At 38.2% G+C, this 14,279-nt stretch overlaps 1 protein-coding gene across 2 annotated transcripts in view; it reads right to left on the reverse strand.

The window, feature by feature from the left end:
- The window catches only part of sv2ba (synaptic vesicle glycoprotein 2Ba), a 41,094-nt gene that overhangs the window by 3,045 nt on the left and 23,770 nt on the right, over positions 1–14,279 (reverse strand). For both annotated transcript variants that reach the window (XM_038292892.1, XM_038292891.1), the window contains 9 exons: positions 13,505–13,656; positions 11,003–11,136; positions 6,853–6,942; positions 5,607–5,720; positions 5,374–5,462; positions 1,461–1,625; positions 1,241–1,374; positions 965–1,165; positions 690–849 (listed from right to left, as the gene is read on the reverse strand). In XM_038292892.1, the coding sequence (XP_038148820.1) occupies positions 690–849; positions 965–1,165; positions 1,241–1,374; positions 1,461–1,625; positions 5,374–5,462; positions 5,607–5,720; positions 6,853–6,942; positions 11,003–11,136; positions 13,505–13,656 (1,239 nt within the window). The remainder of the gene's footprint in view (positions 1–689; positions 850–964; positions 1,166–1,240; positions 1,375–1,460; positions 1,626–5,373; positions 5,463–5,606; positions 5,721–6,852; positions 6,943–11,002; positions 11,137–13,504; positions 13,657–14,279) is intronic.

Consider the following 14,279-nt stretch of genomic DNA (forward strand, 5'->3'; position numbering starts at 1 on the left):
TTGGACTTTGGGAGGAAGCCAAAGTACCCAGAGACAACTCATATATGCATTGGGATAAATGCATATATGAGTGGGATAAAATTCAAACTCAGAAAGACCCTGGGCCAGGAATCGAACCAAGAACCTTCTTGCTGCATGCAACAATATTTTCTATTAGACCTAAACATGGTTAGGCAATGAAAACGCACCAAGTTTACTCCTAATATCAAAGTACATATTACTTCCATCTGTTAAGTTGGGAACTTATTCAAATTTTATGTTAATAGTATTTGGTAAGATTAATTAAATCGACATGTCTTTTGGTGGATATAGATTTAAGAATTATTTCTAAGAAAAAACATTAAATAAAATGTTTAATTTTTAAGTAAAGGCAGTTACATGAAAATTTGCAGTAAGAGGTCTGAATACAACTGCTCACTACTTTTTCAGATTTATATTTAGAGTATGCTTGTTGTTATAACCTCACAAAATGTGAAAATACTTCACAAAGTTAAACCAAATCTTTGATTGATTTTCTGCTACTGCTTGATAAGTTACGAAAGATGGTCGCTAGATATTTTTTAATCCCTCAGTGCCATGTAGGGTGCTTTAATATATGAATAAATCCACTTTTAACATGAGTGTAAAACCTTTTTAGGTAATAGTGACGATACCTTTGCATTTGTTAAAGAGCCACAGTTGGACGGTACCTTTTAGAGGAGGGGTAAAGCTCCACAGAGATGACTTCCAGCCCGTTCCAGGCTGCCACACTGACAGCATAGAAAAGACACTGCCAACAGATTACAGCTCCTTGACTAAAGCTTAAGAGCAGCAGGAAGGTACAGGCCGACGACGCCAGCATAGAACCACCTGAAAAGAAAGAGGTGAATGATAACTGAGCTAATCTAACTAATTTTCTGCATTGAATGCCATAAACACGCTAATCTGTCAAAAAAACCCGAGTGTTTGTGACCAAATATCTCACCTATTATTCGAATCCTTCCTATCTTGTCCATGAAAAGTGCTGAGATGATGTTTCCAGGAAGCACAGCCAGACTTCCCAGGAAGCTGACCAGATAGATCACTATGTCGTTTTCCTCCTGGAAGTTTAAATGACAGCCTTTCTTTGGATGGAGGAATGTGGTGTTTTCCATTTGACAGTTTTTGAATTTTTCCTGCCACAAGTCTGGAGAGAAAACACAAAAAGATAAAAAATAGTTTCTTTTGGCCAACAGAACGCAGCGTCAGGCAGTGGCGGCACCTGTGTTGTAGAAGACGGTGTTTTTGATGGTGCAGTTCTCGAAGAATGTGTTGGTTGATTTGATGTCCTCAAAGTAGCAGTTCTCAAAGAGTGAATTCTCAAACTTCACCGATTTAATCTCGATGTTTGCAAATCTTAAAAAAAAGTGGGAAAAATACTAAAACTGAATAAAAAACTTTAAATCCTAACTTTTTGTTGGCTAGAATAGAGATTAACTCACTTGTCATGGATGTACTCTCCCTCGCGGTGGACTTGGTTGACCAGGGAGAAATTAAAGTGGAAGCGCTCCACGCGTTCTCGGTGAAACACTCTGACCTTGGACTGGTACTCCTCATACTGCATGTACTTTATCATATCAGGGAACCACACCCCCAGTCCATGGTAGCTAACGCACACAAGAAAGAAACAAAACAAAAGCAACTGAATTAAAAAACATCAGTGACTCCTCCACCTGACTTATTCAATTCATGCCAATGAAATGAAGTAATACAATGGTTTTTAAAAGCTACATTTATTTTGCATATTCTTGTCAAATCCTTCCAACAGTTAGAAGCTCCCTTAAAGTCTTGGGAAGTGGCTGTTCCAACTGCTGCATTTCTGAATTCTCCCGAGTGGTGCATGACTTTACACGAGTGAATGAAGTGAATGTGATTGGTCGTTTATTAAGAGGGCGGAATTGTTGTGGTAGATGGTTCCCAAGCACGTTTGATTGTGGCCGGTTTGTCTGAACCATCGCTGCTAACCAGTTAGCAACTTAGTGCTAGTAGGTTCCCAATGGGAAATTCCATTGGGACCAAGTAGCACTAAATTGGTGACTTAGCAGCAACACTGTCAAGGAACGCTTGATGGCCAGTGGAAACATGCAAGAGGAGGAGAGTTTAGTGTCGTAGGTTGTGGATGAGTCTCCTCCATCATACATTTTTTATTTAGAGGAGCAAAGTGGGGACAAAGATGTTGTGGAAGAGGACGCCAGGGCGGCAGAAGTTTGGTTTGGTGTAGAAGGCTTACAGCTGTACATGTTTGAGCCCTTGCCTTGTAACGCTGCCAGTTCTGTTAGCTCTACGCCTGCTGAAGATACAGACGTCCATCCCCTTGAACACTGGGACAGAACTCAATTTTTTTAATATGTCATATTAAATTAAGCGCTCACAGGGTTCATACAGGAATGAGTGACTCTAATTTAATGCTATTTTAATGCTATTAGAAATGATTTTAATGCCATCAACAAGAACCATGTACACAAGTTATTAGTGTACATGAAATATGAAGGAGCTGCAAGCAGAGTTCCATGACTCCTGTATGTATGTAAACACACACACATACACACACACACACACATATATACGTATATATATATCCTCTAGCTTTTTCTCCGCCTGGAGCGATATAATATATCTGACGAAATTGTTTTTATAAGCATTTTTTATTAAAGAATTATAAATACTTCGATAAACATATTTAAATAATTTTAGTGCCAATTAAGGCCTTGATAAAAAAAAAAAAAGAATGATTTTTTAATTATTTTTATTGATCCGCGGACACCCTGGTTCATCTCGCGCATGCTCTGTACGATCTCCAAGAAACTCAGAGCGGAGCGGCTGGATCCACAGTGGAGGATGGATGCTTTGCTTTGTGCAGGCGGTCTGGAGCGAAGTATGTGGGATTTCGGAGTAAAACTCCTCTTGGACGCGATGGCGACTCTGCATCGAACAAGACGAACTCAAAGAAGAGATGCTAGCGGTAAATATATGTTCGATTACTGCCTGCTAAGCTAAAAGCGGCCTAGCCTGAGCTACGGCTAATAGCGGCTAATAGTAGCCTTGCAAGAACAAGCTTTATTAAAGTGTATTTTTTGTGATTCACAGAAAGCAGTACGCCGTCTTAACAACTCGGAGACTAATTGCAGGCGCTATGAACCGGAGCAAGGGTAAGATTTAAAGAATATGCTTTCATTCTGCGGTAAAAGGCAATGGATACGGATGGATACCGATCATAGCTGTACATTTTGTTTTCACAGGCCTCCTATTTGCTCGGAGTCATATCAGCAAGTCCAGATTTTCACGATGTTGATGAAGACGACATTGTGTGTAAGTGACTTGTTTTAATGTTTTCTCCTTCCTTGTTACTGTGACTTGCGTTTGATTTTTTATTTATATCACTCTCATCTAATTGTTTTCCAGCTGCCTGTAAGACGTATTTTCAGACGGTACGCAGGAGCTTCAGATATACGCAGCCAGCCAGCACGCTGCGTGCGGAGGCTATCTGCTCGGAGTCGGGCCAGAAGAAAGAGGGTAAGACTTTATTTGGTGACTATTTTTCAGGTGCATTGATAGATGTGTTGTGTCCATACGCAGTGCGCTGATTCATTGTTGTTTTTTTTCAGCTGCTGAAAGCGAGGCAGAGTGTGCTAGCAGATGAGGAAGTGGAACTCTGGAAGTCCGCCTTCCTCGGCGGTGTCTCTGGATGGATTGTACGGTCGCCGCCATTTCGTAGGCCGGATCCCTCTGAACTCTGTGTTAAGCTGCAGTCCCGGTTAGAAGCGATGCCGAAGTACAGGGCCACGCACAGTAGGCGTCTGCACATCGGACCTGCCTCGGAGGGAATGCTGCCAGTTACCTCCAACCCCGAGGAAGCAAACGGACCGTTCACGGAGTTTTAATTTTTAGAAACGCATGTGTTTGGATATGCGTTGTATATAGTTGTGTGTGTTTTAATAAAGCTCTTTCTTTGCATAAACAGCTTCCTGGCAAATCTTCATTTCCTGTATAAATTCATTCATGTCCTTGATGGTAGCATAATAATTGTGTAGTAGTGTAGGATAACATAAATACACACCATATGAATGAATAAATATATGAATGAATAAATAAATAAATATATATATATATATATGAATAAATATATATGTGTAAATTTATATGTAAATATATATATATGCCAACCAATCACGAGCGACTTTACTTGTTTAAAAAGAAGTGGTTCCATCCAATACTCAGTAAGAAAATTAAAGCCTGGCGTGGCCACGTGTGGTTTTGCTGCCAATCACGAGCGATTTCACTTGTTTGAGAACAGTGGTTTCAGCCAATACTGAGTAGGTTATTCAAGCCAGACCTGGCCAGCCGCGCGGGTTTGCTGCATTCATATGCTAATTAGGGCCATTAGTACAGCTGATCGCTCTCCACATACGTCATGGTACGTTTCCGACAATTTGTGGCACGACAAACGCGGACAAGCACGGGTTGCAAATTGTCGGAAACTGACGAAAATCAGGGAGATCTGCGGGAGTTTACAGGGGTTTACGGGGACGAAAATCTCACTTTTCATGCAGTGACAGTTCCTTGCACCCTATTGGCGGTCCACGATACTACAGCTCTCAATTACGCACACAAAATTGGCGTCACCCATAACATTCAGGAACTCATGTGCCTAGATAGCGTCCTCCGCCCAAATTTCAATGAGAGCCTCGGTCATCATCCCTGGTCCCTTCACGCTCATTTAATGCCATTTATTGTTAATAGGCTGAGAAGAAGTTGGTTTTGTGAACAGATGACGAGATCTGTGAATTTCAAAGCAGAACACGCTGGTAAACCTGCAAAATGAGTCAGCTGACTGTAAATAGGAGATGACGCGGTCTGCTCATGCTCTCTTTGTTATCAGAGATTCGAGGCACAGATGAACCGTGCTCAGCCATACTGTTGAACTAGTACTAGATTTTAGCACGGTTCAGTTGTGTCTGGCACGATCTAGTTCAGTTGTGTTCCGTTTACACTCAGCAGCTATCTCAGTTACCGCGGTCCGACCGTTCTCGTTGGGGTTTCAAAATGGTAGTTTAAAGGAGGCTTTTTTGCCGTCTTTTTTTTGTTTGTTTGAAAAAAAGCGAGTTTTGATCAGGATAAGAATTTATTAACACAATAACATGTTGAATTTAGTAATGAAACAATATTAATATTAAGATAGAAAGAAATTTTTGGTTATAAAACTTTCTTCCATCAGGCTTTAACCTGTTAAATAAATCCCATCAGTCTGGAAATGATTAATTCTTGCGTTGAATCCATGAAATCTATATCACAGATGATCATATCATGAGATCCTCAGACGGTCCATTTCTATATTCAACACAGATTTCATTCTACCTGAAAGCCATGCAGAACCACACAATGACCAGGAAAAGGCCTTGCAGCCTGAGCTCCGGAGCAGATAAAGACATCACATTGGCCATCACCTTCAGGAAAGACACACAGTATTAGAGTATTAGACATCATTTTCACCTGTAAAGCAACATGTCGGGATAAAATAAATCACAAAGCAAAGGTTTCAGTTTATTTAGATGTATTATTCTATAGGGGGAAAAAAAGGATTTTGAAACCTGCTGCAGCATGGTCGTTTTTCGGACTGTCCAGCGCTGGAAGGCAGTTCCAGTGTCACTCTGGATCTCTATGAACTCGTCCTCCTGGGTTTGTGGAGTCTTAATGTTTGTAATCTGCACAGAAGGATAGAGAGAGAAAGCAGCTGTTTTAATTTTGTTACTGAAAAGAATCCAAAACATTTAAAAAATAGTAATAAAATTAAAAATTTCCATGTACCAGTGTGGCCCATGGTGTCTGAAACCCTACTGTGCCCACACCAAAGAAAAAAACAGGGCATCTTTTTTCCTGGACAGTATCATAAAATCATCTTTTTCTTGTTGTTCTCCAACTTCATTCATGAAAAATTAATTGTTTTACTGTCTCCCATCTTCTCAGAACAAAAACATAAACCTCTATGTATTTCTTTGACGTTTTAAGCTGGGCATACACTGTGCAATGTTTTTCAATCGTTGCACGCAGCTACAGTTCAATCTGTACGACGAAACCGCAGGGTGAGTTAAAAGCTCACAATGCACGTTTGGCCTGACGCTCTGATACGATCTACCTGCTCACACTGTACATCTGAAAACCACGTCGGCCTCAGCTCTACAGTGAGATGGCGCTACTCTGACTCGTCTATCCGAAGCCAAAGGAGCAGAAGAGGAACATGAAGCTCACTAGAGTGAAACGCGCTGCCTTGGCTATTTGGGCAATTTTTGTGCTGAAAGCCCTAAAAAGAAAATGAGACGACATATTTGGACAAAGACATGGCTGAGCAAACGTGGCTACTACACTCTGTCAATTTTACAGAAAGAACTTACATCCCTGCCATACTTCTGTGTCTTCGTCTTAGAGGAAGAAGAAGAAGAAGAAGATTCCTTGTTTGCTCTCTGAGCGATTTGCCCACGACGGTCGTCCTCCCAATTCATGGTCACGAGAAGCTGATTCCCCCTCTGTACCCTCTGTACACTACACATCGCACAATCAGGCTGAAAGTCGGGCCGATCGAAAAATTCTTGCACCACTGGATAATTGGCCCGAAAAGGGCAAAAAAGTCGCTTAGTGTAAGCCCAGCTTAATGTGATATTCACATTGGTAAAAAAGCTCACAGAGTAGCCCAGCTGCTACTCTGAATGGGAACCAATAATAGTGAAGACTTAAAAGACCAATCATAAAGATAAAACAATCTCCTTGGTTTTATTATGGTTTTATTTAGCAGTGACATGCTTCGGCCAGCCGTCAGTGTTGGTTTGAATGAAGGCTTACCGTGAAGACCCTCTCTGGCTCCCCCTTGGCTTTCCAGTTGGTGTCATGAACCTGCCTCAGGATCATCCATGCCTCGTCATGTCTTGCATTCTGGAATCCATAAACATATAGACTCAAAATATTTAAGTCTATCTTTAGGTTTCATGGTCAGAATTTAAAAAACAGATATTGTGTGGCCTATGAGCAGTTTTTATTGCAAACACATCCCTCTGGGCAGTACTGTTTTCGTCAACGATGGCGAAATTATTTCATTGATGCTCCTTTTTTTCATGGCAATAATGAGAACTGACAAGTTAAACATGGATCTTTGATGAGTAAAACATGGCTAGTCATAGGTTTGGGTTTTCGTCAATGAGAGGAGACTAAATAAAAATTAGCGGGTGTTTGATCAGACGTTTAAAATGCATCACTGTGGTGTAATCTTTTAGACAATTTATGTAGAATCAGCAGTGCTGCTGCATCCTGTTTGATCCTGTCGCCCACCTAGCATGCAGCGGTGCAGATTCTGCATGACCACAGATGAATAATGGCAGCAGCGGCAGGGGAGAAAATAACCCGGAATATTCCGGTACTGCACGCTGAACTCTGCTCTTCCAGCTGGGCTTGTGCCAAAATGCATCTTTGAGTGGCTTAGCTTAGTCTGTGCTTTACTATCCACTCTGATAGTTCGCTCTCAGCAGTATGGCTCTTCCTGCTCACGCTACTTAATAAACTATGTGGCTGATCATCTTCTGCCAAGCATAAAAAAATCCCTTTACTATCAAGATTTTATTTCTTCAAGCTCACAAGAGGTGATCCTAAACATTCTTTAATTTCAGCCAAAAAGAATCCCTAAATTATATCCAAAGAAACTATTTCATTTTTTGGATAAAGATCCAGAGGAAAAGGTACATAGATCTTTGAATATTTCTTTCTCATTGTTCCCATTTATATCTATTTAAATATGATTTAAATGCTTCCTTGTATTGTCATTAAAACATTTTCTGTTTCCTTTAAATATGTTACCATTTTAATTAGCATATATATTCCTTTTAGGTCTGGATTGCCGTTGCTATTATAAAGCAATTATGTAGATCCTCTATGTATTTTTTTTATATCAAACCCTGTGGATTTAAATCTACTTTGACCACTGAGCAGCAGTAACCGAGGGGTAAATTTAAGAAACAAAGCCAAAATTGCTAAGGAAGAAAGAAGAATTTTTTTGTTCTTTGCTTTTTTGGAGCGATGAAGATTTTATTGATCTGTGAGTAATGCATAACTCATAGTAGATCAGGAAGTGCTTGCTTTGGAATGGAAACCTTGTATGTCTAAAACCATTCCTTTATTGTACATTTTGTTAGCTCGTCTGTCTGCTATATTAACCAATATGATGTGTTGAACTAGATCTGCTATTTTCACAACTTTTATGAGTCACTTTTGTATGAAGTAGGGCATTAATTCATAAAGAAGTTGTCAGTCTGATAAAGAATCTGGTTGTTATTCCAAATTGTAAAGGTTAACTCTTTTTACAACATAAAACTAGACTAAAACCTCTTTTAGTTGACTAAAACCAACTAGAACTATCACATATAATGATTAAAATGAGATAATAATAGTTTTTGTCCTGAAGACTAAGACTAAATCTAAGATGTTGTCAGAAGCAACACTGCCTCTAAGTATTAAAAAAGAGATCTGACTCTCCTGCCAAATCTACCCCTGTGTAGACATTCCAGTGTCATCATGTTTCCTTATCTGAATTGTTAACATGGGATTTTCTAAGGAAGCAGCTAACAACCGTTTATTGCAAATCAAATTCTGCACAATGAACCAGAGATTTCTTTGTTTAGTTTAGGAATTAAACTAGATGTTTGACTCATTATCTTTACTTTTAACCCCTAAGACATACATGCTTTAAATCCCAGCAGGTTTAAAGTAGCCGTTTAGCTTTACCAACAAATTTCTGTTGTCTCAGAGAAAAAATATGTGCATTGGCTTAGATCAGGGGTTTTCAAAGTGGGTGCCGCGGCACCTAGGGGTACCGCGAGGTCACTACAGGGGTGCCGCAGGATTTTTTCATAGATTGATGAGAGTTTTTTAATGAATGTACATTTTAACATTTTAACAATTTTGTAAATTTATTTCGATGTAAGCAAATATTTTAAGACGAGGGGCTTCATTTTATGTTTTCTTTACTACCGTACTTTGAAAAAATGACAGAAAAATAATTATTATCAAATAATGTCAAATAATCATTATCAGTTTAGGGGTACCACCGCTGGGTGGAAAAATGTGTAGGGGTACCTTGAGCCAAAAAAGTTTGGGAACCACTGGCTTAGATAAAGTATCCATGTGAATCCGTGGGAGAAGTTAAAGATAAAAGTGAGGGCAAGGAGACCTTCTAATCTCAAGTCCTGTAAACACCAAAGACCAATCTTAAAAATGCTAAAAAAAAAATAAAAATAAATAACTTATCCAGCAATTATAAGATCAGTTTGTCGGCTGTAATACCAACAAATAATAGTTGATTAATGTCTTCAACAGGGGGTCCCCGACCCCTAGGGGGTCCACAGAAGTACTGCATGTGGTTGCGAAAGTTTTGACGTTTTGTTTTTTTATATTCCCCTCTGCAATTTTTTCCACTTTACTTCAGTGTGTTGAATTCATTTTAATGTGGATTTAAACAGATACATGGAGGCAGAAGATGTCTTTCAGTCATCAATGCATACATTCAGCGACATACAGGAGCTCTTTCAAGCTGGGCACCCTTTCATCCACAACACCTGTCCCATCAACTAGGAATACGAGTCAGAAATACTTTAATAATCCCAGGGAGAAATTACTTTCGTTACAGTATTTCATATGTTATAAATAGAGTGACTATAGGACAAGTTTGATATAACACAAGTTCATACAATATATATAATTAGGGGGTTCCCTGCTCCATCTCATTAGTCTCTCATTAGTGTCTCATAAGTTTGGGGGTCCTTGGGCTGGAAATTGTTGAAGACCCCTGACATAAATGATTTGACCAATGAGCCACTTAGACATCAATTCTGCTGCTCCATCACACCGGCAAAAGCATTATTTATCGTTGAATTACTCCTATGATGTTTTCCTTCATGGAAGACAGGCAATATTTTGGATAAATCGTCCAGGAGGCTTCATTGCCAGGGTGATGGAGGAGTCATGATAGCAATGACCTTTAATTCTAAGGTAAGTCCATTGTTTTTGGGAGAAACGCGTCTTGTTTGCTGCAAGTCTATGCGGCAGGTCACCATGCCTGTTGCCATCCGCCAGTATGCTCTGCACTGGTGGCAACTGGTTATTTAGCTAAACACTCTTCAGGAGACAACCCAGAACTTCTTGTACTTCCTTGTAAGCTGTATAGTTCTTTTCACAATAGTTGAAACTCTCTGAATTGTTCTCAATAACGGTAGATTCAAGTGTAATCTAACCACCAGGACTATTTTTATGCCTTAAGCCTTTTGGTTGCTTAGTGATTATAGTGACAGCACACGTTTCTGTGGAGTAGCCATGGGTGAGGAATGATTTGAATCACAAATCCTTCTAAAGTAATCACTCTGCTCTATGAAATCAGCCAGAATGACACCACAATACTATCGGTCCATGTTAAGACGTTCTCTTTAGACTGTTTATGAAGCTCACAGGTCATCTGAGCCAGAGCCAAAAAAATTCAAAGGGGGTTATTGTAGTAAATGGCACATAAACATTCATTATCTTTGGAATCAATGTTTTTCTCGTCTGATGTCTGTATAGAAAACAAGAATAAACTGCAAAAACTAACTTGAAATAAGTCAAAATGTATTAAAGTAAGTTTGTTTACCCTCAATTTGAGTATGTATATAAGATGATTTGCCAATGGAATGAGGATTTTTACCCTTAAAAGAAGGTAATTAGATCATATACACTTGAAATAAGACAATGAAATAGTTTTTTTAACTTATTTTAAAAGTAAATTGTCTTGTTCCATTGGTAAAGTGTCTCAATTACCTCCTTAATTCAAGAAAAAATACACTTATTTAAAAAAGACATCTTTATATTTTAATTTTTCCAGTGTAAAACAATTAACACCATACCAACAGAAGCTGTAATGATTGTTTCAAAGGTCATTGCAGCTTTTGTTGGTATGGTGTTAAGATATGGATCTGACCTCCAGCAGAAAACGTGGACTCTCCGGCATGAAGACGACTCCGATGAGTGCAGCCAATGCAGGGAAGAGACACACAAACATGAACAGTCTCCAGCTGTGCATCTGAAACTGGCTGCCAATGGCGAAGCCCCAGCCTGAAAAAAAAAATATATATATATAGTCGCTTAACTTTTCACAACAAACTCTAGTATTTTCTTGATTCATGTTAGCAGAAAGTAAATGCTGGTTTTGCCATAGGACTGAAGGTTGTGCAATGACAGTAAAACACCAGGTGGTCAAACATGTAGCTAACTCCCTAGAAGAAGCCTCAATATTTCCAGTCGGCCATTTTAAACTGCAGGAGATCTGAGCAGAATTTACTAAACTTCTGCTGCAGGATGAAAGGGAAAATATGAAGATTGTAAAAGTTTACCAAATAATAGCCCTACAATTTTCCACATTACTACGACGGAGAATTAGGGCCATGTTTGAGTTTTTTAAATTCTATTTCGAGAATAAAGTCGTAAAATTAGAAGAATAAAGTCGTAACATTACAATAATAAAGTCGTAACATTACGAGAATAAATTCATAACATTACAAGAATAAAGTCATAACATTACGACAATAAAGTCGTAACATTACGGGAATAAAGTTGTAACATTACAAAAGTAAAGTCATAACATAATGACAATAAAGTTGTAACATTATGACAATAAAGTCATAACATTACAAGAATAAAGTCGTAACATTAAAAGAATAAAATCGCAACATTACGAGAATAAAATCGTAACCTTATGACAATAAGTCGTAACATTATGAGAATAAAATCGTAACATTATGAGAATAAAGCCATAACATTACAAAAATAGTCATAACATTACGACAATAAAGTCGTAACATTACGAGAATAAAGTTGTAACATTACAAAAGTAAAGTCATAACATAGTGACAATAAAGTTGTAACATTATGACAATAAAGTCGTAACATTACAGGAATAAAGTCGTAACATTAAAAGAATAAAGTCGTAACATGACCAGAATAAAGTCGTAACATTACGACAATAAAGTCGTAACATTATAAGAATAAAGTCATAACATGACCAGAATAAAGGCGTAACATTATGAGAATAAAGTCGTAACAAAATGACAATAAAGTCATAACTTTACGACAATAAAGTCGTAACATTACGAGAATAAAGTTGTAACATTACGAGAATAAAGTTGTAATATTACCAGAATTAATTCATTATACAACAACCCGTTTCAGAAAGGAAGCTTCGAGCTCCGACCAGCAGATGACGGCCGACCTGCTCCACCAATCAGCATCCTGAGTCCACTTTGACATTCTGCCCCCTTTGATGCTGTTGCACTAAAAGATTTCCTTATTCGTCTACCCAGAGCCAAAGTATAATTTCACACGATGCTTAGCATTACTCATTTTAGGGAAAAAAGTGCTTCTTGTAAGAGTTGTCATAAAATACAACTTGTTGCTCCTAATTTTAGGACTTTAATCTCATAATTGTACATTATTCTCGTATTGTTACGACTTTATTCAAGTAATTTTATGACTATTCTTGTTGTGACTTTATTCTCGTAATTTAAGGACATTATTCTCGAAATAGAAGAAAAAACATCTTTAGCCTGGCCCTAATACTCAGTGGTACATTACTGACTTGAGTTCACAGTAGAGAAATTTAAGATGGCGCCAACCTTTTAGCTGTAAAATTGTTAGCCCAAGCTAATGCTAGCTATGTTCAGCACTGAATCTCTGCCTAAACCTTTGGTACAAAGTGAAATATTAACAGAAGTCATATAATTATTCTGGTTTTCTTGCTGTTTTGTTTTGATATTATTATTATTCGGTTTAGCTGCGTTAAGTTATTACATTTAAGTTATAATGTTGATAATTATATTAATTCAAACACATAGGCAAAGCATCTTTACAAACATTTAAAAGAGAGTATTAACAATCAGTCAAACCAAGACAAAAATCAAGATATCTTTACAATAAGCCAAGGATAGGAAGCTACATGTATAAAAGGGGAGGGAGGAAGTTTAACTTATTTAATCCCACCAATAGTTAAGTATATACTTTTATTTAATGTTCTGTTATTTGTTCTTCATAATTGTTATAATATAGAGAGTAAAAATTAAATATTAAAAGGAAGCTATAAAGTCAGTTATCTCCTGTACAGTTCCTTTACAGTCAGGCTTGGATGTAAAAGGACAAGAAAATAGAGCAAGGAACACATATTATCCATCTCTTGCCTAGCTTCTCTTCTTTCCACCTATTCTTATCAGACATTATTCATAAAAATATTTTCTCAGAAAACTCTCTATATGAGTCCTATCTTCCTGGTTCAAAAATAAGCTCCTGTATTTCCACCATGCAGACTGAGAGCAACATGTGCTATGAGTTCCTTTTTAGTCAAATGTTCTGCTGTGTTTTTAGTTACTCAACAGCTTAATTTGTGTGTCAACATAACGCCAATGTTTATTTCTGGGAGCCTTGACAGTGTTACCATAGTGAGGAATGATTCCCCAGGCAGTGAAGGAGGCGTAGAGGCCGCCCAGCATCCAGAACATGCAGAGCCAGCTCAGATGTTCTCCACGTTTATCCATCTGCAGGAACTCAGTGAAGTACGTGTAAACGATGGGGATGGATCCACCAATTCTGAGCAGGAAAGACATGTTATTCATCAAACAATGACATCAGCTTACATATTGACAGTTTATGTGTGAGACGTGTCTGTAATGCTATACTTTAATCCACTGTTGGCTCATAAACATTGGTTTGGAAATTTAAATAGGTGAAAAGAGGAATGAAATAATACATTATAATTTTAGCCTTTTCAGCACCAACTAATAAGATGCTTTGAGAAAACAGAACAAACAAAAATAAAGATACACTTATTCAGGATTTGGGGGGGTGGGGGTGGATGGTAGTATAGCTCAGGGCTTCATCCAAGACAGAAACAGAGCTTAACAGCAGAGCTGCACATTTAGTTACAAGCTCAGCCAACAGGCATGTCCAGGGGAGAGAGAGGGTTAACCACTGAAGAACAAGACAGAGTGCATCGACTAAAGAAGGAGAAATTAAGGTATAACAGCTAAACAGGAAGCGATTTAGATCAATAATAAACTTCAAGTTCTGTATATTTTGATAACTACTTAAACCAGGTACATGGATTGGAACTGTTGCAAATTGGATATAAAGCACATACACTGGAAAAGGATGTAGAAATAGGTATAAATGTCTTAAATTAAGTGCGTTTACCCTTAATGTGAGTAGTTAAA

This window comes from Cyprinodon tularosa, unplaced genomic scaffold (assembly GCF_016077235.1).
Source record: "Cyprinodon tularosa strain WSP-4 unplaced genomic scaffold, ASM1607723v1 ctg319, whole genome shotgun sequence".
In the NCBI taxonomy this organism is placed as follows: Eukaryota; Metazoa; Chordata; class Actinopteri; order Cyprinodontiformes; family Cyprinodontidae; genus Cyprinodon; species Cyprinodon tularosa.